Source organism: Gavia stellata, chromosome 4 (genome assembly GCF_030936135.1).
Source record: "Gavia stellata isolate bGavSte3 chromosome 4, bGavSte3.hap2, whole genome shotgun sequence".
Classification (NCBI taxonomy): Eukaryota; Metazoa; Chordata; class Aves; order Gaviiformes; family Gaviidae; genus Gavia; species Gavia stellata.
The window spans coordinates 54,291,647-54,315,286 of NC_082597.1; the positions used below are offsets into that span (position 1 = coordinate 54,291,647).

General features: G+C 37.4%; 1 protein-coding gene across 8 annotated transcripts in view; it reads left to right on the forward strand.

Annotated features, from left to right (window-relative positions):
* The window catches only part of CNOT4 (CCR4-NOT transcription complex subunit 4), a 45,817-nt gene that overhangs the window by 13,324 nt on the left and 8,853 nt on the right, over positions 1-23,640 (forward strand). For 5 of the 8 annotated variants that reach the window (XM_059816166.1, XM_059816170.1, XM_059816169.1 and 2 more), the window contains 4 exons: positions 3,698-3,822; positions 10,397-10,454; positions 10,759-11,008; positions 12,948-13,445. In XM_059816166.1, coding sequence (XP_059672149.1) covers positions 3,698-3,822; positions 10,397-10,454; positions 10,759-11,008; positions 12,948-13,445 — 931 coding nt within the window. Of the gene's footprint in view, positions 1-3,697; positions 3,829-10,393; positions 10,455-10,758; positions 11,009-12,947; positions 13,446-23,640 lie in introns of all 8 variants that reach the window. The other 3 variants (XM_059816167.1, XM_059816172.1, XM_059816173.1) reach the window with 1 other exon arrangement.

Genomic DNA, 23,640 nt, shown 5'->3' on the forward strand with positions numbered 1-23,640 from the left:
TTGAACCTGCTGATACTGTCAACCCTATAGTCTTTTGTGGCAGCAGGCCCCAGAAGTTCACCAGCTGTTTTGTAAAGTGCTTTCTTTTGCCTGTGTTTTAAACTGATCTCCAGTTAATTTTGTCAAGTGTCCTCTAATCTTAGCATGGTAGTACTTCCTGAAAGCAAAACCCTTATTCACCTTATCCATTGCCTTTGTGATGTTGTAAAACTTGATCTTATCTCTCTCAGCCTTCTCTCGAAATAACACAAGTTTCTGGGCTTTAAACTTCTTTGTAAAGCAGTTCCTCCCTTTCTGTGATAATTTCTGTTTCCCTTCTCTGTACTTTCTAACTGTCCTCCTTGAGATGCAGAAATCAGACACATCATACTCATGATGTGGGGGAAGCAAAGTTTAATATAGCAGTCCTCAATTTTTTGTGTGTGTAGTGTGGGGGTTGTGTGTGTGTGGTTGGTTGTTTTTGGTTGTGGTTTTTGTTTTTAAGTGCCTTTCCTAGTGATGCCCAGCACATTTTTTTGTGTTTGGTTGCCAGTGAATAATCAACTAATAATTTCAGAGATCTGTTAGCAATAACCTCAGTATCTCTGAGCTGTAACAGCCAGTTCACAGATCAGTAGTGTTAGTATGGTTTAGGCTACTTTTCCCTTGGTGTGTTAGCTGACACGTCTCTGGTGAAGCTTATTTGCCACCTTTTTGCCTGTTTGCTGAGTTCTCTGGGGTGGTTCTAGAGTTCCTCGTTGTCAGCATGGCAGTTTACTACCCAAAGAGCTTGGTATTGTCAGCAAAGAACTTGGTCTTTGCTTCTTTCTCATGCATGCCAATGGTGTTGCATAAAACTGATGCCAGTCACCAGTCCTCATTGCTTGCTTCTGCACCGTAAAAGAGCGACCAGTAAGACTTACCTTTGCCTTTCTATCTTTGAACCAGCTTCAATCCACACAAGAACCTTTCCTCTATCCCAGGGCAGCTTCTTAAATAACTTCTGGTGTGAAACCTTATCAAAGGCTTTTTTTGAAAATTTTGTGGATCCTCTTTATTTATGCTTATTGACACCATCATAAAATTCCATCATGTTAGTGAAGTAGGGTTCCCCTTTACAGAAGATGTTCAGATTCATTGCCAGCAGATTGTGTTTATCCATGAACTTCTATTTTTTTTTTTAAGATAGTCTTTATAATCTTAGGAGGATGGAGGTTGAACTTAGCCATCTGTAGTTCACAGGATCTTTTCTACAGCCCATTTTGTAGAAGGCAATGGCGATCTGTCAGTCCTCTGGCCTAACTGCCAGTTAAAATTGATAGGCAACATACCTTGACCAGGAATTCAGTGTCACGTATGAGTTCCTTCAGAAGTCTTAAGTGATATATATAAAGTGTATATCTATATATATATGTACTTTATATATAAGTGTGTGTGTATACATATATGCATACTTATAGTTGATCTTGGTGACCTAAATGAATCTTCCTTTCCTCTTGCTTGTTACATTCCTTAAACCTTCTTCTTTATTTCATATTGCTTTCTTGGAAATCACTGGAAATTACACAACTATTGAAAAGTGCCCTGTGCTTTCAGTGCACCAGCTTTCTCAAGTTCGGGTTAGCATCAATGAATTTACAGGTCCATTTAATGAGATTGAATGTTCATTGTCACAGACTTTGATTCTCTATTTAAAAGAAAATAAAATAGTCAATGGATGAACTTGCATTCTGGGTTTAATAGTTGTTAATAGAGCTAAACATTGTGACAAACTAAAAAGAACTGGTAGAACGCCAGGAAGTCTCTGAAAGTGGGGTTGGGAATTTACGTAAGGTAGGTTGGAGATGCGAAGTTTGTTCTCTGGATTGCTTGTCATAAATAAAGCACAATCACTGCAAGCTCCTGTATAGGATTTTAATCTTGTTTCTTTCTTACTTTTATGGGACAGGTAAGTGAGTTTAGGACTGGCCTAATGTTCCTGGCCACGATGTTCAGTCTTTTGCCACTGAGGTCTTAAGCAAGATGAGATATCCAGGGAGGTTTCTTCTTAGCTGCTTAATGTTCGCAGTGCAGATCTGTGCATCTGAGCTAGTTGCTTATATTCTTTTCATAGCGGGTGGTGAAAGAAGCGTTTCCAGGGTGCAGTATATCTCACAAAGTTTGTGTTTAGGTGAACCACACTCTAGAACCACACTTTTTTTCTACTGTAGATAGTAGCGTGGGTGTAGATACTGACAAAGTTGACTAAGATGATGCATACACTAGATGTTTCGGTGTCCTTTTTTGAGGGTTGTGTAGGTTGACTACATAGAGAAAGACAGGTTCAGAATGAACCAGTAATGGAGAACTGGAGAATTAAGTAACAAAAAACTGGAGATATTAATAGTGTTTGACTTGGAGTATTCAAATGGGATATGCAGTTGCCCTTCTAAAGGAGCCTGTAAGGGAATTTAGTTTCTCAGCAGTACTGTTTTTTGAATTTTATCAAATATTCCTGCTTAATTTGTTTTTAAAAAGCAAGTAATAGTTTTCTTTTAGGTTGTAATATTTTTGTTGGAGGATGTCCTCATTGCTTGTGCATCAATGCCATTCCTGTTCCAACAAAACATTTATAAAGGGAATGAATTAAGTAATGTAAAAATGTTAATTTTTAGGTGTACAAGTAGTGTGAGGGCTTTTAAATCAGTACTGAAGATGTGATGGATAATAACATATGTGTTCCAGACTTAAGATTCAGAATGCCTGACCATAAATCTTGGTACTTGTTTCCTTTGCTAAAGGACATCTCTTAATATCTGGAAACTCTAGATAAAAGCTATTGACAACTTCACATTCACTGTTCAATTTTACATCGTGATTCAACTCATTACAGTACTTAACTTGCAAATAGTAATTCTTGGGTTGGAGTTGTATAACAACCTAAAAAAAATGTGAATGCTCATCTTTATTTTGTTTCAGATGTCACTTTAAAAGTTGCGGGGGTGGATCTTAACTGGTTTTGTTTTAAATACATAGCCACAGAATATTATAGATAAGTTAGACTGAAAAATACTCTCTTGCTTCACTCACCAGATTCAGTATTCTGGAGTTGGTCAATTTCTGAAAGCAAGAAATTATTCTTAATTCAATTAGTTAATTTTTCAATATTTCAGTTATTAAAAGGGATGATTTAGCAGTTATTGCTCAAATATATTCCTTGTCACATGACAGTTAACACTCAGACCACCTCAGCTGTTTTTACTAAGCTGATAGAAAATGACATCCATTTTGGAGCTTTTGGTTTAAAAGAGAGACTCCTTGCTCCTTCCCATCTTCTGAAAAACTTAGTATGGTTGACACATCAAATGCAGACTGCCTTGGAGATTTAGCTGTTTGTGATTTAGAAGGTATATTGTGAAGCTCTTGATCAGGACTGAAGAGCAAGTTCTAATAAGTTTGTAACTATTTTTCTGCTTTAGAAGTCTTCAAAAAAATTACAAATTGGTAAATACATCCAAGTGATTTCTAGGCAAGCTTTAAATTTGTTGAGATCACGTCTGTGCTGAGATCGAGAAGCACTGTTTTGAGTTTGTCAGGAGTGAACTGTTAAGTTGTTAAAGCTCAATTACTAAGCTTTGGGACGTACATATGTACATTTCTATATTAAAAAATATTTTTTATAACTACAAAAATATATAATAAACCAGTATTCATTCATTGTGAATTTCTCTTTCCTTAGGCGGGTAAGCACCAGGAATATGAACAGAAACTACTGCAAGAATTATACAAACTAAACCCCAACTTTCTTCAATTATCTACGGGTACAGTTGACAAGAACAAGAACAAAGTGACAGCACTGCAGAGGTATGATGCATAAGTAGTGATGCTGGACTGCCTGGCTATGCGTTCTTTCTGGTTATTCACAAAGAAAATTTTCTTGTTCCTACAGCATCCCCTAAGTTGCCTGCTCTTTTTAGTGGCTATTATAATATAAACTCTGATACTGGTTTTCTCTGTGCAGAGGCATATGCACCACTTTGTTCTAATACAAAGTAAGTGTGAGTTTTAGTAAAGAAATGTTTTTCTGCTGTGTGCATTTTGGATCAATAGTTCAGAACAAGGTATTCTTATTCTGAAAGAAGACCTTATATTTTATATTTGCATGAACACATAATATTTATTAAAGACCAGATGTCAGCTTTCCTGGTATGGTGTCATGATGAATGCAGTCTGTACGCCCACAACTGAGACACCTTATAGTCTTGATACGTGTTTTTATTGTGTGTTTTACACCATGATTTATAGTGCAGTCCTTACACTAGGTGTAAAGACCTTGAAAATTTAAAGTAAAATCAGTTTCTTTTGTGAGTAAGAATTCACAGGATGTGAATAAAAGATTTCTTGCTTTAATCTAGTAATATTAAATGATATTTTACTGTGTTGCAATTGCAGATATCACTTATAATTGCTTGTTAAAATAATATCTGTTGAAGTAGTTTGTTCAGTAAGTTATGAAAATATTTCTGTCCATATGAGTACATAGTCATACAAAGATAAATGAAAGTCTAAGGTCATCAGTCCTTATGTGAATTATCCACTTCGATGTCATATTTAAGATAAAGAAATAAAACCTGTTAATAATTTCCTCCACTCTTTTCTGTAGGGTTTTCATGATGAGATGGGAGAGTGGAATGGAAAAGTTTAGATTGTACTTCGTATGCACCTTGGCCTTGTAATGAGGGTTTGGTTGGTGTGCCAGTTTATCCACTACTGAATTTTTTAGACAATTTGCTGCTGGCAGCATCGCTGCACAACAGTTTAAGCAAGAAAGTGGGTACTGTATCTAAAATATTGCCAATGGAGCTTGAATAAGCAGAATATAATTCTGAGAACTGGTGTCCCAGCTGGTGTACTGGGATTATTTTCTTTAATTTCTGGAGGAGGTGTCATATACTCTTTGACTGCAAGTGGTCAGGACCTCCAGTTGGATCTTTTCTTAAGGACTGTGCCACTTCTTATTTCTTGGGCACTGGTTCAGTACTGACTTGGAAGGTAGATTGCAATGAGTAGAGTGAATATACCACTTTCTGCATTTGGGTATTGATTATTTTATGTTCAAAATGTGAACTAATCTTAATTTAAAACCCAGTTAGATCCCAGCAAGACACATGATACCAGTGAGGAAAGAATGCTGTCTCTGAAACTGCAGCAAACTTTTAAGCAATTATGAATTGGAGCTTGGCCAGTCTGTGGTGCTAACATTTTGGCACTTGTGGTAAAAATGACGTGTTGCTCTAAAGGCAGTAAGTGGTCTGGAGTTAATTTCTCTTGTCAGCTGAACAGCATCATCACAACACAGACTCTGTTCTTTGCTAATGGCTAGGCACCACCTTTAGGGTTGCAAAATGAATTTCGTGCAGCTGGGATTTTGAAATGCTTCTTCAAGTCCCATCTCATCAGTACAAAATGTAGCTTGTGAGCTGATGAATGTGTGTTGTTCTCCCTCGCAGCTTTCTATCCAATCAGGTTCTCATTTTTGTCTGATTGATCGGTATGATACTAATATTTCTGGCAGTTTATCTGAGCCTCTGACAATTTTGTAGATGTTCCTGTGTTTCTGGGGTGCAGGATTTTTGTTTCACTCTGGAACTGAACAGAAGCTGAGTTCTAAATAGTAGATGTTTAATTATAAACATCCAGTAGTAGAAAATAGTTTCTTAAACTGTGCATAAATGCTTTTTCACAATTGTGTTCTAACTTGAAAGGTCCGACTCACAGACCGTTTTTCTTGCTGCTGAAGGCAAATGTTAATCCCACAGTGCCACTTAGTGTATGTGGGTGCTCCTCTCTTGGTTATCACTTGATAGTCATGGTGACTGCATTCTCTTACAACTAGAGGTATATTCCACATTTAAAACATATCAAGATCTTTTTTCTTTTTTTCTTTTTTTCCTGCTGACCCTTTCCTGAAGAACTGAGATGAATGCTTTCTTATGCTACAAGTGGAAACACTTGCTGGTCTTTTAGCAAACAGCCCTTTAGAAGCATGTGGCTTTGAACTTAACCAAGACAAAAAAAACCCGTATGCACAAAAACCCACCCCAAAACATAAACCAGTTTCTTTCTCTTTACCTTTCTCCTTGGATGCAAAACTGACTTTTAACTGTGACATTTTCGAGTTAGTTTTAGTACAGAGATGGCTTTGCACTGCAGTGAACATAAATTTTGATATTTAAAATAAATCTGTTAATGGATTGACAGTCTTGTTATATCTAGATTACAGCTCATTTTTGTAAGGGTGAGAATGTTAAATGACTGTCACTGCACTGGTGATGACATGTCTTCATTCCTTGATGTTCAGTACCTGATCAACTCACTATCTCTAACTTATTTCAAATGTGTACAAAGCAAAGATGAGATCTATAAATCAGGTCAAGGCTCTCATCTGTATACATATTGTATAGGTATATGAGAAAAGATGGAGGTAAATAGCAGATCTTACAATACTGAGATTTGAGGGTAGCTAGTGATACCAATTTTACCTGAATAGGAGTAGGAAAAACTTGTGTTGCTATAAGCAGCCATAGGAATGTCCAGATTCTGAGTGTGAACTTGCTAAACAGACCTAGCAATGTAGAGTAAATGTTGGACCATGTAATCAGAACATATTAATGAAGGGGGGGCATCAGGAGGAACGCATGTATTAAAAAACTTTTTTTGATAGATTGTTCCTTATGAAGACAGCACTTGGACACTAAAACCAGTATCCTAATTGAAGCAAATGAAAAGCTAAAAATATAAAAGAACTGGAGAACACAAAGGCAAATCTTTACAGTAAGATTGTAGGGTTAGCAGATGACACTGTATTTGAATGCATTCAGTTATAGATAATATTCCAGCTTGCTTAAATTTGTATGAAATGTAACTATTTTCAGCAAAAACTTGGCTTTTGAGTCCTCTCTTGAACTTCTTTCAGAAGTGTACTCTGAAATGAAATTTAATGTTACTTTATAAAAAGGAAGTAATTATGGCTTTAAAGTAGAAATTAAGGGAGCAGTAACTTGAATGAACAGTGTGTTGGTCTGACTGGTCTCATGGTCTGTTAGTAAAGCTGTGGACTCTTCTGTGGGTATAAAACACAAACTTCTGGGGCCAGGCTTGATAGGGCCTGCAATACAAAACACTTATTTAAAAAAAAGTTACTTAGTTCATTCTTTACAGAGCTTACAAATAATTATGGGATAAAGCAAATAATCCTAAATGAGGTGTGTGTAGGTCTGAATACTTGAAACTGTCAATGGATTTTTGGGGGGTTTTTTCTAATTTTTTTCCTCTACCCCAAATGGACAAGTTTGGACTTCAGCATTGGCACAGCAACTATCTATTCAGTGAAGAAAACGGAATTCGCCCCAGTTTTCTCTCTCCCCTTCCTACCCCACTAATTCTTTTTTTAAGTCATCCCCATTTAAAATCTGAAAAATAATATCCAGATAAATCTATTCTTATTGATTGCCTGGCACAAGGATTCATTTCCCCAGTGCTTACAATTTTTTAAAAACACTTTCTTCATAACTTGAACTCTTCTTTTTTTTTTTTTACTCTTGCCTTTTTCCAGACCCAACAGTAATTACAAAGATGCCTGGCCATCATTACAGAGTTCAAGTAAATCAGCCAACGGTTTAACAATGGAACACAGGAAAACGCCTCCTATATTAGAAAATGGCACAGACCCAGAACACATGACTCCAGATGGTGCAGACTCAGATTTCGGGTAATTGTGCTGCCTTTTATACTTCAGATAGCTTGCTTTCTCTCTCACTGATTGGTGTGGAGGGAATGATTCCCCAGTCTCTCTCTGGTTGGAGAGCTGGATTCAAATCCTGATCAGGTCACAAAAAGCTGGGCTTAGCTTAGCCCATGTCAAAAAGACTGATTGGCAGATTGTGCAGGAGAACCCTACCATGAAGTTAGTAAGTGATGGTACAGGTAAGGGCTGAGGGGAACTGAATAACCGGGGGATCAACAGCTTATATAGCTTCATGGTCCCAGCCAGAGCTGAGCCCTTCATTTCTATACAGAAGCTTCCACAAAAGTAACGCACTAGTTCCTATACATCAGGAGGCTTGTCACTTGGGAGAGCTTCAAAAGAAGGAAACTAAATGTTAAGGCTGAATATCTGTCATCTCTTTACAGTGGTGTGTTCCAGAAACACAACTGCAGAGGTAAGGGTTCCATTATTATCACTCAGTAAAAGGAACAACAGGGCAGCAGATTCAACTGAAGCTTCTTTGTGCAGAGGAAGTAATTAATCTGCTTGCAGTAACTTCGTTATTGCTAACCAACATCTCTTCCTTTTTTGGTGCCCTCCTTGAATAGAACTGTTGTCCTTTTCCATCATAAGCAGCACTTGCAGTTCTGATGGTAGTCTGTAGTCATGCTGTTTCGTTTTTTATGGACCCCCTTAGGTAATATCTGTTGGGCTCATTCAGAGGTTGGATGGGAAAATAACAAAGTAAACCCTAGTATTTCAAGAAGTGGTGTTGCTGATTAGATAGCTGATCTTAATTTTAAATCAATATTGAACCGATGCATTAGCATTGTGAGTGCTGTTGAAAGTGGTACCTTCTTGTTAGGCTTAGTAGCAGTCCCACTGAGGTATGATCAGAGATCCTATAGCTGCATCTCAGTAGTGACATGCAGCTTCCTTCTTATCTAAACGTACTAAATGTAAGTAAAAATATTTAGCCAATAGATAATAAATCTTGTTCATTCCTGAGGGCTGGAAGCCTGTCTTAAAATTGAAGGCTCCTTAGGCAGGTTCAATTATAATAAACATTTTCAGCACTTAGATTGTAAGACAACTTTTAATGACAGGTAGCTTTTGAAACTGCAGCATTGTGACTTTCTGTCAGCAGCTTTGGGAAAAGGATTTGGCTCGAATATCAGCTCTACAATCAGAATGATTGTGTAGTGAAGAGTCTACAGCAAACTTTTGTGCTATAGGTATTCAGAAATTACTAACCCAAGGCAGTTTGTTCCAAATGGAAGAACTTTATTCATGCTGTTCGACTGCTGAGTAGAAAGTATTTGTAAATCTTCACTGGAGTAATGCTCGTTGGCAAGTATATTCCTCTGATTTTTCTTTTATAGTCATAAACAGTTCAGCTTCAGGTATCTTTTTGAGATACTGACATAGTGTTCTTTTGCATAAAAATTGTTTGGATGGGTTACTCTTATATAGTTCCTTTAGAATGGAAAAGAATTAATTCTGCTGGGTTTCAACTCTAGTTAATCTGGGGTGGAGAGAACAAATATGGGGGGAAGCAATCTTATGAATTTTTGACCTTAATATGTGGCTCTGTGCAATATTTAAACTTTGAAGCAGCAAGAGGTGTTATGAAAACCAGGTATAGCTAGAATCTGAAGTCTGCACCCAGTTAAAATAATTACTATATATACATTTGTCTTGTGCTAAACACATCATGCCTGTAATTCAACTTGTATCACATTCTGGCCTCATAATGGAACTGAAATTCATGTTCTTCTGGTCCTTGTTTGTAGGACCAGTGTTTTGGGCTGTGCAGCCTGATGCTTGTGCATCTATTCTTATGGGCAGATAAAAATGAAAGTACCTTGAAGTTGTGAAGCAGATATTTTAATCTGAACTTGAACTAATACTGTTTCATTAGTGTGGTATTTAGCATAATTAAGGCAACTCACAGATGTCTGTGAATCCTGAGATGTGCCATTTCAGCTGAGTCATGTTAATTCCTAGTGAATAGCTTTCTGAGGTGGTTTCCTGCTGTATCTTACCTTCTGTTCTCTTTATGTTTGTTGGCAGTTTTTTAAGCTTTGTCCTTTCCTGCATTTTTCCCCTTCTGTCATCTCAAAACACAGTTTTCTTGCCTTGGAACTAATTTCTGCTAGTTAAAGCTTGAAGGCTGGTGGGAAGCTTAACTTGCCACCAGGACTAAATATTTAATGTAATCTTTTATCTCTCCCCAGATTTATTTAGGACTTGTATGGGAACTGACAGGTATTTGGAAAGCAAATCTGTTCCCAAGTTTCTCTCCAGTAGTAGCACAGGTGGAACTGACTACTACGGAATACTGCCATAGTACAAGAGTCCTGGTTTTTTGAATGGCATAGAGATACTATGAACATGTTTAAAACTTTTCTTTTGTTCCTTAACAGGGCAGTCAACAAGCAGAGTGGAGAGTGGTGGGAAGAAGTATTGTAGTATATGGCAAATGATTGGAATGCTTATTGTTACAGACTGTTTTCTTCAATAAGTGGACTTTTTTCCTTCTTAATTCCTCCTAATTAATTTTGCTTTGTCTCTATTTCAAGGCTTTTCTACCATTACAAAAGCAAATGTTCATTTTCACGTTAAATACTTGAGTGTCTTACTGTCTCTTTTCCCCTCCCACTTTTGCAGCCCTATCGACAAACCTTCAGATTCCCTCAGTATAGGAAACGGTGACAGCTCCCAGCAGGTAAGATGTAAAGACAAATGCTCTGAAAGTAAGAATTGAGTTTGAGGGCTTGGTGCAACTTGTAGTTGGAGAAGCAAGTACTTTCTGAAATGTATCATAATTTTAAACAAAACTAAAATGCTACTGCTAAGTTGATTTTTGTTTGACCTTGTACTGAGCTATGTATTAACTAACCTAACTGCAGGCAAAAGTTTGGAGGAAATTTTTAGTGAAGAAGTGTTAGGGAAGAATATTTTTTTTATATATATATATATATATATAAACACTCATGTCTTAATTGTTTCTCTTCCTCTCTTGGCTGTAGATAACAAACAGTGACACACCTTCACCACCGCCTGGTTTAACAAAACCCAATCCAGTCATACCCATCAGTTCATCTAATCACAGTGCACGGTCCCCTTTTGAAGGGGCTGTAACAGAATCACAGTCACTCTTCTCTGACAATTTTCGGCACCCTAACCCCATCCCTAGTGGGCTTCCTCCATTCCCCAGCTCTCCACAGACTTCACATGACTGGCCCACAGCACCAGAACCACAGAGTCTCTTCACATCAGGTATGTACACAGGTTACATGGCTGGGTGTTACTTGCTTTTGCAACTGGTGTCTAAATCTGTGTAGAACCAAAAACTCTAGGACTTGCTCCATACTGGTTTTTCCCCCTTCATGAATGATTACAATTTGTCTCTTAACTACAAATCAATTGCACTGATGTTAGGGTTTCTTCTAAAAGAAACTTTACAGAGTTTTCCAGCTGCAGGGCTAAATTATCAGTGTTTATTTAGTTTTTCTTAGCCATGTGCCTGTCTAAATAATAGGATGTGACATGTATGGTTAATATTTAACGTTACATGTTTTTATTGAGAGTGGGGATAATACATGGTCTCAGTATATGTTGGTGTAATAATCTGTTATAATCTATAATTCTAACATCAGAAGCTGAGCAGTGGAATTCAGAATTGTCTTTAGTATCCTGCATAGTTATCTGAAGGTGCCTAATCTTTCTCCTTCTGAAGTGAGAGTATATACATTCAGAAAAGATTAATATGGTTAATTGCATCAATTGAAAGATACCGGTATTTTCCAGGTACTTTCCTATGAAATACCACTTCATGTGAATGAAACATCATTTTAGGTGTATTTATATAGTCTTGGGAGCGGTTACCAGTATTTAAGAGCTCACAAATTATAAAACTGAGGGAGTTGTTAGAAAATTAAATGAAACAATATCAGTAATAAATAGAAAGTAAATGATACTTTAGGACACAGTTGGTTTACTTAGTGATTAGTTGTCTTCTGATGTTTATCTGACTTCTGGATGTCATAATCCTGTTTGTAAACAATATTTATTACCAAGGAAATTACCTGCTACTAGGGTACTATATGCATCAATTTTGTGAGGATTAAGTAGCAGTGAGAGACAATTTCCAGGTAGTAGACATATTGTTTGTTTCATAATTAATATAAAATATATGGTTGTTGTTTAAATAAGAATACAAAGGACAAGTTTTTGTCTGTCTAGCAACTCTTTATCTATTATCATGGTTTTTCGAGTGAAAATAGAAGTGTAGATTTCTTTTCTGAGAGAGGATACTGAGCTTAATTTTAACTACTTAAAGCAGCAGACCAGGTTCCCTACCAGCAGAGGGAGTTAATGTGAGTGATACTACCTTGTATTCATCAACTTGCATTACCACAGTTTTGAGCAAAAATACTGTGAAACTAGACCCAGCATTCACTGAACCTGAATAAGAAACTTGAACAGTATAATGAAGTAGTAATTGAAAATGCAGGGAAATTCTGATAACCCTTTTTTGCATCACTGCCTCAAAATATTTAACAGTATCTTGTAATGCAGTTCCTTATTTCTTGAGTAGACACCTTGATAAAACAAAAGGAATTTGTGTTGGTTTTCTTCATAACGGAAGGTTGACAGTTGGGGGGTTTTTGTGGCTTTTTTGCTTGTTTTGGTTTTGGGGGGGGGTGGTGTTTAACCACTGCTCAGGGGTTCCCCCTTTGACAGGGAACATCTCCTCCCCACCTTTCTTGCACAGCAGAGCTGAAGCACAGCATTAATACTGGAAGGCAAAATACTAAACTGAATAATAAGCTTATTTAAACTGCTTGGTCACACTTCCATCAAGTAATATGGGTGTAAAGAAGGTTCTAAGCAATTGTTTATTGGTCTCTTTCTCCTTGGTGCTATTACTGACAATACTTATTTGATAAGGCTTTTCTGTAGTTCAGGAACAGAGAGATTCTGCAGTAAAAATACTATTTGCTAGTTCTACTACTTCACCTTAAGTAGAAATCTGTAATAGTTTGATCTGAAAATGGCATTCTAAGCTGATGAATAAGGTGTCTTTGGGGAATGTGTAAAGAAGTATTATGTGAAAGGTAACTGGCAATATAGATTCAAATGCACTGAGGCTGAAATTTTTATATAGATATTTACTAATTCTTGTTCTAAATCCTGTTCCTCTCCTCTCTTACAGAAACTATACCAGTATCCTCCTCTACAGACTGGCAAGCGGCTTTTGGATTTGGTTCCTCCAAACAGCAAGAGGACGACTTAGGGTTTGACCCCTTTGACATCACCCGCAAAGCCTTAGCAGACCTGATTGAGAAGGAACTGTCAGTGCAAGACCAACCTTCCCTCTCGCCCACATCTCTTCAGAACCCTACCCCACACACTACAACTGCCAAAGGGCCAGGCTCTGGATTCCTGCATCCTGCTGCACCCACAAATGCCAACTCTCTCAGTAGCACCTTTCCAGTCATGCCACAGAGGTTCCCACAGTTTCAACAGCATCGAGCAGTTTACAACTCCTTCAGTTTTCCAGGCCAAGCAGCTCGCTATCCTTGGATGGCCTTCCCACGCAATAGCATCATGCACTTGAACCACACAGCAAATCCCACCTCAAATAGTAATTTCTTGGACTTGAATCTCCCACCACAACACAGCACAGGTCTGGGAGGGATCCCTATATCAGGTAGGTGAATCGGGACAGCCATGAATATGACTTAATTCATGCTTTCGGCTTCTCTGAGCCAGGACAGGAAAAGCGAATAGCCAGCTGCAAGTGGTAAAGCGGTACCTCTTGACTGTCATACTAGTTTTTGAACAGAGGGAGGAATTTTTTTTTTAAATAGACCCTTTGCATTTTTTAAAAAAAGAGTATCTGGATATTTAGCCTTGTAATATTGAGCTTTATAAGGAAGGTGGAGTATTCTGTGCCCGCTTAATTTTGTGCCAAAGCAGATTGGTACTTTGGTTCTTCAGTCTTGCCAGACTGGCTCTCCTTAAGAGTAGGCCCTGGAAGCGCATTGCAACTTCCACGTCGACGTGCAGGTGCTGACCAGAGTTCTTACAATTGTGCAAAAAATTTTAATGATGGTAATTTGTGCCAGATGTCTTGGCTGCATTGTTCCCTCTTGCGCATAACCAAATGGCTGCACAATAAAACATTCAGTGCTGTTCATTTCTGTACTTCAGATGGCCTTAATATTATGCTAATCTTTCACTGAAGGGATGCTTGCAATGTGCGTAAGAGGATTCATCCTGATTGTGAGGGTTGTGATGTTGGAGGAAAATAAATGTGCAGTCAGACCAGTTCAGGCTGCCCTGAAGGGATTGATAGGCTCTTGAAGCAAATGTTACAACTAAGGAGCTAATTGTAATAATAATTGTCTTAATTAAAAATTCACTTCTGGAGTTTGAAGTCCTTGCATGCTTCCGATTTAGCTTGGCCCAAACAGATTCTCTTTTCCTAACAGGGAAAAAAAATTGTATTAGGTGTATAACAAACTGCAGGTCAAAAGTCTCTGTAAGCTCTTTGTAGTCTTGAGATGGAGAAAAATGCTGCTTGATTTTTGCCAGTGTTATTTTCTTCTCATGGGTTTTGAGAACACCTTATATTATAGGAAAATGACCTAGAAAAAGTCACTGTGTGTTTTTGATGCTCTAGTTTTGGCTGTTTCCTCCCTGTACTTTGTCCTATTTGAAGGCTTGTTGAAGCTTCAGTATTGTTGTAGGGTCCTTAGGCTGATTCATAGTATAAACACTTGGCCCAGATTACAAATGCAAGTAGTTAAAAACTCTTTATACTGGTAGTGGCAAAGTTTTTAGACTAAAATGACTGATACTGGTTACACTGAAGTGTTAAAAAAAAATTATTTTTGATGTGGCGTCAAAAACACAGCATCCATAGCACTGCAAATTGTTGCTCACTTTCCCCTAAACTCCATAGAACTTCCAGGAACGTTGCAAGACATCAGATTTAGATTTTTACCACTCAATTATAAAAATTGCTAGTTCAAGGGGCCAGTAACAAGACATTATTCTGGCCCCTCTAGTCCAGAAGATACCTTTAGTGTTGAAAAGGATCTGTTTGTAGTACAGGCTGATTCTAGGTTAGCGAAAGTATTCTTTAAATTGCATTATTTTTAATTACCTTTGGCAGTTTGAAAGTGGACCTCTTTGCGTTTGTAGAAGACTCAAATCCTTGGTGCAACTCCTGAAGAGCCAGTTGTGTGGTGTTGATTGATACACAGCCCATGCCATGTACTTCCCCCATATGTTTTAAGGCAACAGAGTTGATACTTAAGTATATCCTTTTTTGTATGCAACTGTAGAACCAATTAATCTCGAAACATTTTTGGCAGATACAGTGCTAAAAACAGAAAAAAAGTATCTGCTGTAGTCCTATGGAAAGTTCCTTTGAGTTGGTCTTAATCTCTTGTTATAGAAAACATTGCTAGTTGCCTGGCTGACAATTAGATAGCAGCAGTTGCTGCAATGCAAACACTTCTCATCTGATCTGCATGTCAGCTTTGATATCATTTATACAAACAGATTACTCCTTTTTCTTTTCCTGTTGTCAGAAATCATCTGAAATCTCAAATAGTTCTGGTCTTGTTCACTGGGTTATGGATTTGTATTATTTGTGTGATACTTGGTGCGTAGGGTTTTCTTTAGTGATTTAACTGCTTCAGAAGTACAAATAAGTTGAAAGTCAGGTGATGCCTTCATACCTCTCGTGTGCTGACTTAATAGTTTCCAATTTATTGATTATTCTGTCTTTTCAAATCCGTATCTAGTGTACAGGTCTCTCAACAAATTCCTTTTATATTCTTTTTGAAAGAATAATTCCTGTTCTTTATCCTTGCTTTTAACCTATCAGTAGCAGGTAATTATAGACTTTTCCTAGTTTCCTCATTTGATTTACAGATACAGCTGTCTGGTGGGGTTGGGGGAGGAAAGTGGTGTACAAGTACAGAGAAATCATGTCAATGGGACTTTATTACAGTGCTTCATAACAGACTCCAGCTGACCTGCTAGAAAGGCAGTGCATATTATAATAGCCATTTAGCAGTATGGAGAGATTAGTTGTAGTATACCGGAAACTCCTTTTTGTTAGCTCTTTTGTTAGTCTGTAGTAGGGTGTTTTAGAAAATGTCATCAACTCAGCTGTTTCAGATGTAGCAGCAAAAGAAACTTAGTGCACATGAAACTTCACATTCCGTCTTCTAGCAGACACCCTCAACTGCTGTCCAAGTTGCATGTTTCCTAAGGTCTTTGATCACAGTTTTTTGCAGGACTATAAATTCCTAAAGCAGATAACACTGGACCAGTCATTTAAAAAAAAAGAAAAAAAGAAGAAAATTAATATATTGTGTGCATTTGCCTGCTGTATTTAATCAACCCTTTTCAACTTTCCTATTTAATTTATGTGAAAATAAGCAGATCTAAAAACTTTACTAACTTCATATGAAGTCATAATACTATTTTCTAGGCTTTCTAAATCCAATTTTCATTGATTTCACTAAGTGTATTTGTGGCTTGGAAACCTGTATGAAGAAAACAATATCTTTTAAACTGCTGCTGCTTCTGCTTTAGGTAGGCATTAATATTCACATGAATTTGAAATGCTCGTGTGTTGACATGTTAAACGTAATATTCTGAAGCTACTTTTTGTTTAGTTGAGAATCAGAGCTGTGCTGTATTCATAACCCCACAGCTCCAGGTAGGGCTGTTTTGTGATGTGCACCAAATTTAAATGGAGGAACACAGGCATTACCTATATTTTTAAATTTTTTTTAAGCTCTCATTTAAAAATAATTTCTATATGGAATTTGGTAGCCTGTTTCTCAGAGGAAGTAGTATTTATTAAACTCATTCTGCAGTCTCCAGTGAAATGACACAATGACACATGATTGACTACATAATTTTATTATGCATATATGTGAAATGTGTAATTTATCAGGCATACATTTGTCCCCAACCCATATTTAAATGAACTTTTTGATTGAATGATTCCCAAACTAGCTTTTTTTTACCCCCCACTGTATGATTTTGCAAACCATGGCAGATGTTACATGTTCTCATTGTAAATGACAATTTAGGCTTGTTGCTGTTCTCTGGTGTGGGATGGATTAGATGATTTACTATGGAATTATAACTGTGTAACTGTGCTTCAGGAGAAAAGTTCAGTGACTTCTTATTCATGGACAGCGTGATTGTTGCTAAAAGCACTCTTACCCTAGATTGTGTGCAAGCTATCCTAAGAATGTAGGACAGCAGCTATCCTTTATTCTGCAGATAATGGCAAAGGAAAGATCTACTGACAGCAATGTGGGCAGGTGTGTGCCTTTATTTTTATGTTACTTTAGGATAACAAGAAACTCTCTGTAATTTGATAGCTAATATGCTCTCATCTTTGCTACCCTACTGCCTGGTGATGTGTTCTAAAATAATAGGTATAGTATTGGATCATAGAGTAAAGTAGGTCTCAGATTAATGGTGTGTTTTGAGACAGATGCTTATAAAAATGAGATGAATGCATATTAATAATGGGAAACCAGAAATATCTTGGTTTTATTTCTTGAGCTTACTGAGTGGTTGGTATCATTGATTTTATTACATAGAAGAAGTATAAGAACAAATTTCCCACAGTTAAAAGTATGAGGAAAAAGTTGTAAATGGTTAGTCTGCCTTTCCTGTCAGTTCTATGCAAGATTAAGTACTTGACATTTTGAAATACTGGCTGTTATTTCATTTATTAATTTCATAATTACCCTGAACATAATTCCAAATGAGAAACTTAATTGTGAGAACTTATCAATTCAATAATAATGAAATAGTTTAAAATTTGAACTCTTCCAAGACTAATGCTACACAATGTTGTCTATATATTTTTCCCACATAAATCACTGAAACCCCTTGAGTTGAAAGGGACCCACAAGGATCATCAAGTCCAACTCCTTATTCCACACAGGGCAGCCTGAAAATTAAACCATACATCTCAGAGCATTGTTCAAATACTTCTTGAGCACAGACAGGCAGTTAATGTATACCATGCATATTTTAGAAATCTAAGAGGAAATAGTCAAGTGGACACAGAGACAGGTAGGAAGCATGAAGAATTAAATCCTCTTTAGGGTAGGGGAAGAAAAAAGTTTCACCTGTTGTCCTTGAAGATAACCACTGTAAAATCCATCAAGTTACTTTAGCCATGAAGTCCATTGATGTGGAGATTGCAGTTAGACTTCTGTGAACTGTTCCTGAAACTTCAAAACAGGGGGCTTGAATGTCGTAAGTCTTTGTAGTTTAATATAATTGACAAATCAAAATTTTTTTTCTCTCAAGACCTCTTTGTTTTGATGTTGTGCCTTATCTCTTAAATATGCACAGCCTAATTGATGGAATTACATATATTTAAAGATGAGATTGAGACAATGAATAGGTAGACAGTTCTATTAAGTTTGCAAGCCATCCAGCAGTCTTCATGGTAGTGGTGTTGCATTCCTTATCAAGACACTGATTAGTGTGCACATTTCTGAGTCTTGCCTGCATTTAGGTTTTTGTGAAGCGGTAGCAGGAAGGGCAAAGCAATGAAGGTTATATTAAGAAGGTTCAAGTTCTTCCCACTTAGTTCAATTCCTGAGCTCTTCCATATCTGAACAACTTGGTGTTGCCCCTTCTCCCACTTTAAATTTTTTGGCCTCTGTGCCCCCAGCTATTGAACTTGTCAAATCCTTTCTTGCCTAATGCTACTTTTTGGACAACATTTTAGTAAAACAAGGGAAGATACCTATGTGTTGGCTATGATCATATTGTTTAAAAGACTTTATTTAGACCATAGAAGGATGAGATATCAGAATTGGCATTGACATGCTTTGCCTTTAATACTGAGTGTCCTTGTCTGACTTGGTATTTCCTGAAAACATAACCTTATTTCCATTTGGGGCATGCAGTTCTTGTTTGACCTTTGTCCTTTTGACTTTGTCTCCTCTTTCTGCATTGATTCTTAATAGTTGATTCTGTCTTCTGAAGAAAAAAAACCCCGTCTTGTTTTGTACAGTCGTGGAACCAAAAAAAATTGAATTTGCAGCATAGCATCTGACACTTTTCTGTAGTCTCAGGATAATTTGGTATGGGGTTTGGGGGGGCGGGTTCTGCTTCTGCTACTGTGCCTTTTTAAAAGAGGGTCTGGCCCTGTGGTGTGACTGTTGAATTCAGCATGTTTTAAAACTTAAAATTCTCAGAATGCTGTGTACAAAATACATTTAATCCCATACCCTAGCAACAGGCAATGTGACTTCAACAGTGCTGCCTCACATCCCTTTTATTTGGATGCAGTGATTTTGCTACACTTTTCCTCTTGACCTGACAGTATGTGAAAGGTTTAACACTGGTTTTAAGTGTTGATGGCCTTACTCTTAACAGTGAGAGATGCATTAGTCCATTAATTTTCTGTCCTAATGCTTTAAAGAAGACTGCTTGCTCACTTGATGGTCTTCCTTGATGATTGACTTTCTGACAGCAGCTGGGCAGAAAGCGTGGCAGCTGAATGTCATCTTTTCTGTGCCCCTGGTTAGATCTATGGATGCCTAGAGCTGAAGTCTTTGATTAGGTATAAATATTGAAAATAGGAAATACGGTGAAAATCTTGGCTGATACAACTATTAGTTGTGGGTGGTACCTCCAAAAGTCTGTATCTTTCCAGAGTGCAGAGAAGCTCCTCTCCAGAAGTGGATGTGTTTACCCTGATACCAAGGTCACTCCTCATTTGAAAATAAAGGCCTGAACACTGCTTTGAAATTGTAAAATGAAATTGTAAATGACTCTCAGCTTTTTCCAGTATTGCTTTTACTGACCCTTGCATAGACCCTGTGTGTAGTGTTTTCCTCAGTAAAGATGACTGTTCTTAGTGCAGCCTTTGCCACTGAGTACTTTGTTCTTCTCATCAGTTCTTATGCCCGCTGCATCCGATTTCTTTCCATTGAGGTTCTCGGGCCTCTACCCCCCTTCTTTAGGAGGTGCTTTGTATCTGTGTGTATCCTCCATCCCTGAAATTCATTCTCCTTTTATTTCCCATCATAACTAATTTTCTGTTTTACTGGTGAAGAGGTGAAGTGTTCAGCACAATATGGAACATACTCAATTTAAAAATAGACTTTTGGCTTGTTTGCTTCCGTTGCTGTGGAGGTGGTGTGTTTTAATGTACCCGGAGTGGTGCGGCTAGGTTGAAAGTAAATGGAAGTCTGATTTCAGATTAATTTCCAAAAAATTATATCAGTGTCAAGATTGAAGTCACACTGTTAGAAATCTGCTATGGATATTCCTTGTCCTACCTCTGGTGTCTTGTCCCTTAACTCCCATATGCTTTCTACATTTACTATTAAGGCCTGCCTTCCTTCGTTGTAATCTTGTCATGATTTCTGAGAGAACTTCATCCACAGCACCTGTCCTTTAAGTCTTGCTATTTCTCCATCTGTTCTAAAATCTCATCGCACACACCCACCCTTCCCTCCCAGTGCCTTTTCAGTGCTAATATTGCAACTGTTTTTAAAACCCTGTGGAATTTTTTTCTCATAGTGGTATAGGAGATACTGTTCTAAATAAAGCTCGATATATAAATATCTGTGTCCTCATCTCTGGGACCTTTGTTTTAAGCTGTTACGAATTTCTTAATCTTTGATTGTAAGATTATTAGGGATGGCAGTGAAAGACAGGCATCCTGCTCTTCTGAGTAGTAAGATGCCTACTTTTAAATGTGTAATTTTATTTCGGGAGAAGAAAATGTAACAAAAAAAAAAAGTAGTGTAAAAAAAAAAATCCTCTAACTTCTCTTAGCTGCAATATATCAGAGGAATAACTAATCACATTAACACTGCTAGACTAGAAATAATGTGGTGTTGGCTGAAATAGGTGGCCTGAGTGGCTAACCCAGTTTGCATCCTGGACCATCAGTCTTGACAGCTTTTTGTGTAACTCCTCCCCAGAAACAGGGGGAAACAAGCACATGGGAGGTATTTCACACTAAATTTCCTGACTGTCTGTGTCTGTAGTAGTGTCACCACATGAGCTTCACCTGCACTAAATGTTGGGCCTTTGCCTGTGTTTTAGGGATGGAAGACTATATTTATTGCTTATAGAACAAGAACTTTTCCCTTCCTCTTTAGGGCTGGTTCACGAAGAGTTAGAATGGCTGTTTCCTTTCATAGGTAACCTGTAAGATCTTGGGACAGCTTTGCAGTAGTGTAAGAGGCAGCTCTGTTGGCTGGTGTAGCATCTCTCTTCTTCCTCCAGCAGGCAGACGCTTAGCCTCAGAGTGCTCTGTTCTCTTGGATGCTTTTCTAAAATACAAACTGGCACTTCAAAATATACAGTAAACCACTAGCATGAGTTAAAAGATGCAATTGACTTGGTGATGTTAAAAAACTGGTATTTTCCCTTTAAAGATTGGAAATTAGTACACTTGGCAGTGCTACCTGTTGGTAGTAGTGTCTAACAAGAGGCTGTGCCTTGGGCATGGATCTGAAACTCCAGCTCCTTCTGAGTCAAGTCCATCTCACAAAATATCAAGTATGATTGATGAATTTTAGCAAAAAGCACAGGCAGTTCATAGGCTTTCTGCGTAAACACATTTTGAAATGCACCAACTTGAAGGACCACTGAGAAAGGGCAAACATAAATCTTTTAAAAAAGTGTATTGGGGGAGCAGCATAAATGAAATATCCTGAAGGGACAACAGCGATTGAAAGAGCAGCTTCACAAAAAGCATTTCTCCTCCCAGTGATACCAAATCACATTTTGGGGTGGGGGGGAGGAATCTGATCTTTGCCATCCTTTGCCATCTCTTGGTTCTTTCTGTATCACAACCTCATTTGAATGTAAGCTTGTTCCCAAAGGAATTAAAAAAAAACCACACAAACATGTATTTAAAAAGCAAGTCATATCTATTGGAAGACAGCATTTAGTAATCAAATGAATTTCATGTCATGGAAGGTTTGTTTTTCTTCTCAGCTTTCTTGCAGTTTATCTAATCTTCCCACAGAATGATTGAAGTATCTACAAAGATGCATCAGCCTTCATTCTTTGTTACAGATGTGGAAAAATTAAAAATTAGTTTATCATTTCTCAGAGTATGTATTCACCTTGCTAATGCTGGTCTCACAGCCTTGTTAGAGGATTGGTTGGGTACTCCTGGAATCCAGAACCTTCATAACTAGATAGGCTCTTGCTAATTATTGATACAGCTTTGAAGATCTGATTTATCTTTGCCACTTCTTGTTATTGCATTGGTCATAGGGCAAATTCCATATATTTTGCTTTTATATATGCATATATCTATGCATGTACCCACAAGTACACTTGTGCAGACAGGATTTTCATTTGAGATCAAAGGGGTTTTTTTTGACAGGTAGGATTACATGGTGAGATATTGAACCCTGATGCAGGATCTAAGAGTAAGCAGCAGGTATACTTAGGTTAAAATGAACTTTGTTTTCTCAGATGAATGGAATTGCATGTCGTTCTGAGCTTTTTAATCAAACTGTTCTGTATGTAGGATTCAGGTATCTGTTTCCTTCGTTTCCGTATCTTAAGTCTTTGTGTGCTTAGTTAAGGTTTATGTTAATGTTTAAGATTATCAGTGGTGAGAACAGGCTTTTTTCTTATGAGGTCCTTTTTTTGGATGAAAAGTGTCTTGTTAGCTCACATGAAAAAGAGGTTATTTATTGACTAAGGTGGAAGCATTACAGAATATATTGTCTTTTTTGTATGCAGGACAGTGGGCCCCAACTTGGAAGTCCTGCAGTTGACCACTATGCATTTTTAGCAATAAACAATTTTCAAAAGTCAGTAATAAAAAATGGTGGGATACTGTGGAAACATCTGATACGAAGTCAAGCATGTTTTTCAAAGCAAGTTAGAATCTCAATTTGAAATTTATTTATAGCTTAAAATTGGGTGGCTGACTGCTATTATTATGTATTAGATTTAGTATCTTGAGCCATAGTAAGTGTAAGTCAATCACAAGAACTCTCCAGAATACTTAATGTAAAATTGTATTTCTCAAACCTAATAAAATTCTGACACTGTACAAACAAACAAATATGAATCTTCCTATTGAATATTTAACATGAGCTGTCCCCTTATTGATGTTATAGAAGGGACTTCCCCAGAAACAAATTAAACTTTCTGACTCTTAACACTTATTTAGTCACAGAAGGCTTAAAAGTTGTGCTGTCAGATCTTCATCAAAAAGAAAGTGTATACTTTACTATACACTTCAAAGTGTATATTTCAGAAGTCAATATATTTCACTTCTGCTTGATAGTTTGGCTTACTGGCATGTTAAGCTGCACTTGATTTATTTTAAATTGAAAATAGTGGGGTTTTTGTTTACATGTCTGTCTTTTAAATTGGGTACATGTGGTATTATAACCATGGAAATCAGTGTGGCATCAAGATAAAAGCTGCCTTACTTGCATTATTTTAAAGCTAAGGGCAGCCTGGTGTCTCTTGACTACCTAAGCCAATTCTGTAGGTGGGCGTGTATATAGGTATGCTTTCGTTTCCCCGGCTCTTAGAGCTCATGACCATAAGACTTTCATTTGAAATCCGCACTGTGGAATGACACTTAACAATCCATGAAAACAGCTTTCTAAGTTGCTTCCTGTGTGTAGAGAAGATCAGTGTGGCTTTTAAATGTTCCCTTCAAACAGCTTTATCTTCTAGTGCTCCTGTTAGTTGATACATCCCTAATATGAAGTGGCTATTTATATTCCTGATGGGCAGTGCTGCTGTTCAAATGTGGATAGGTTCAGTAGTCTTTAATCTGCCAGTGATGGTTCTCAGACCCCCGTGAATGGGTGAAACTTCATCATTTGGTTTAAGCA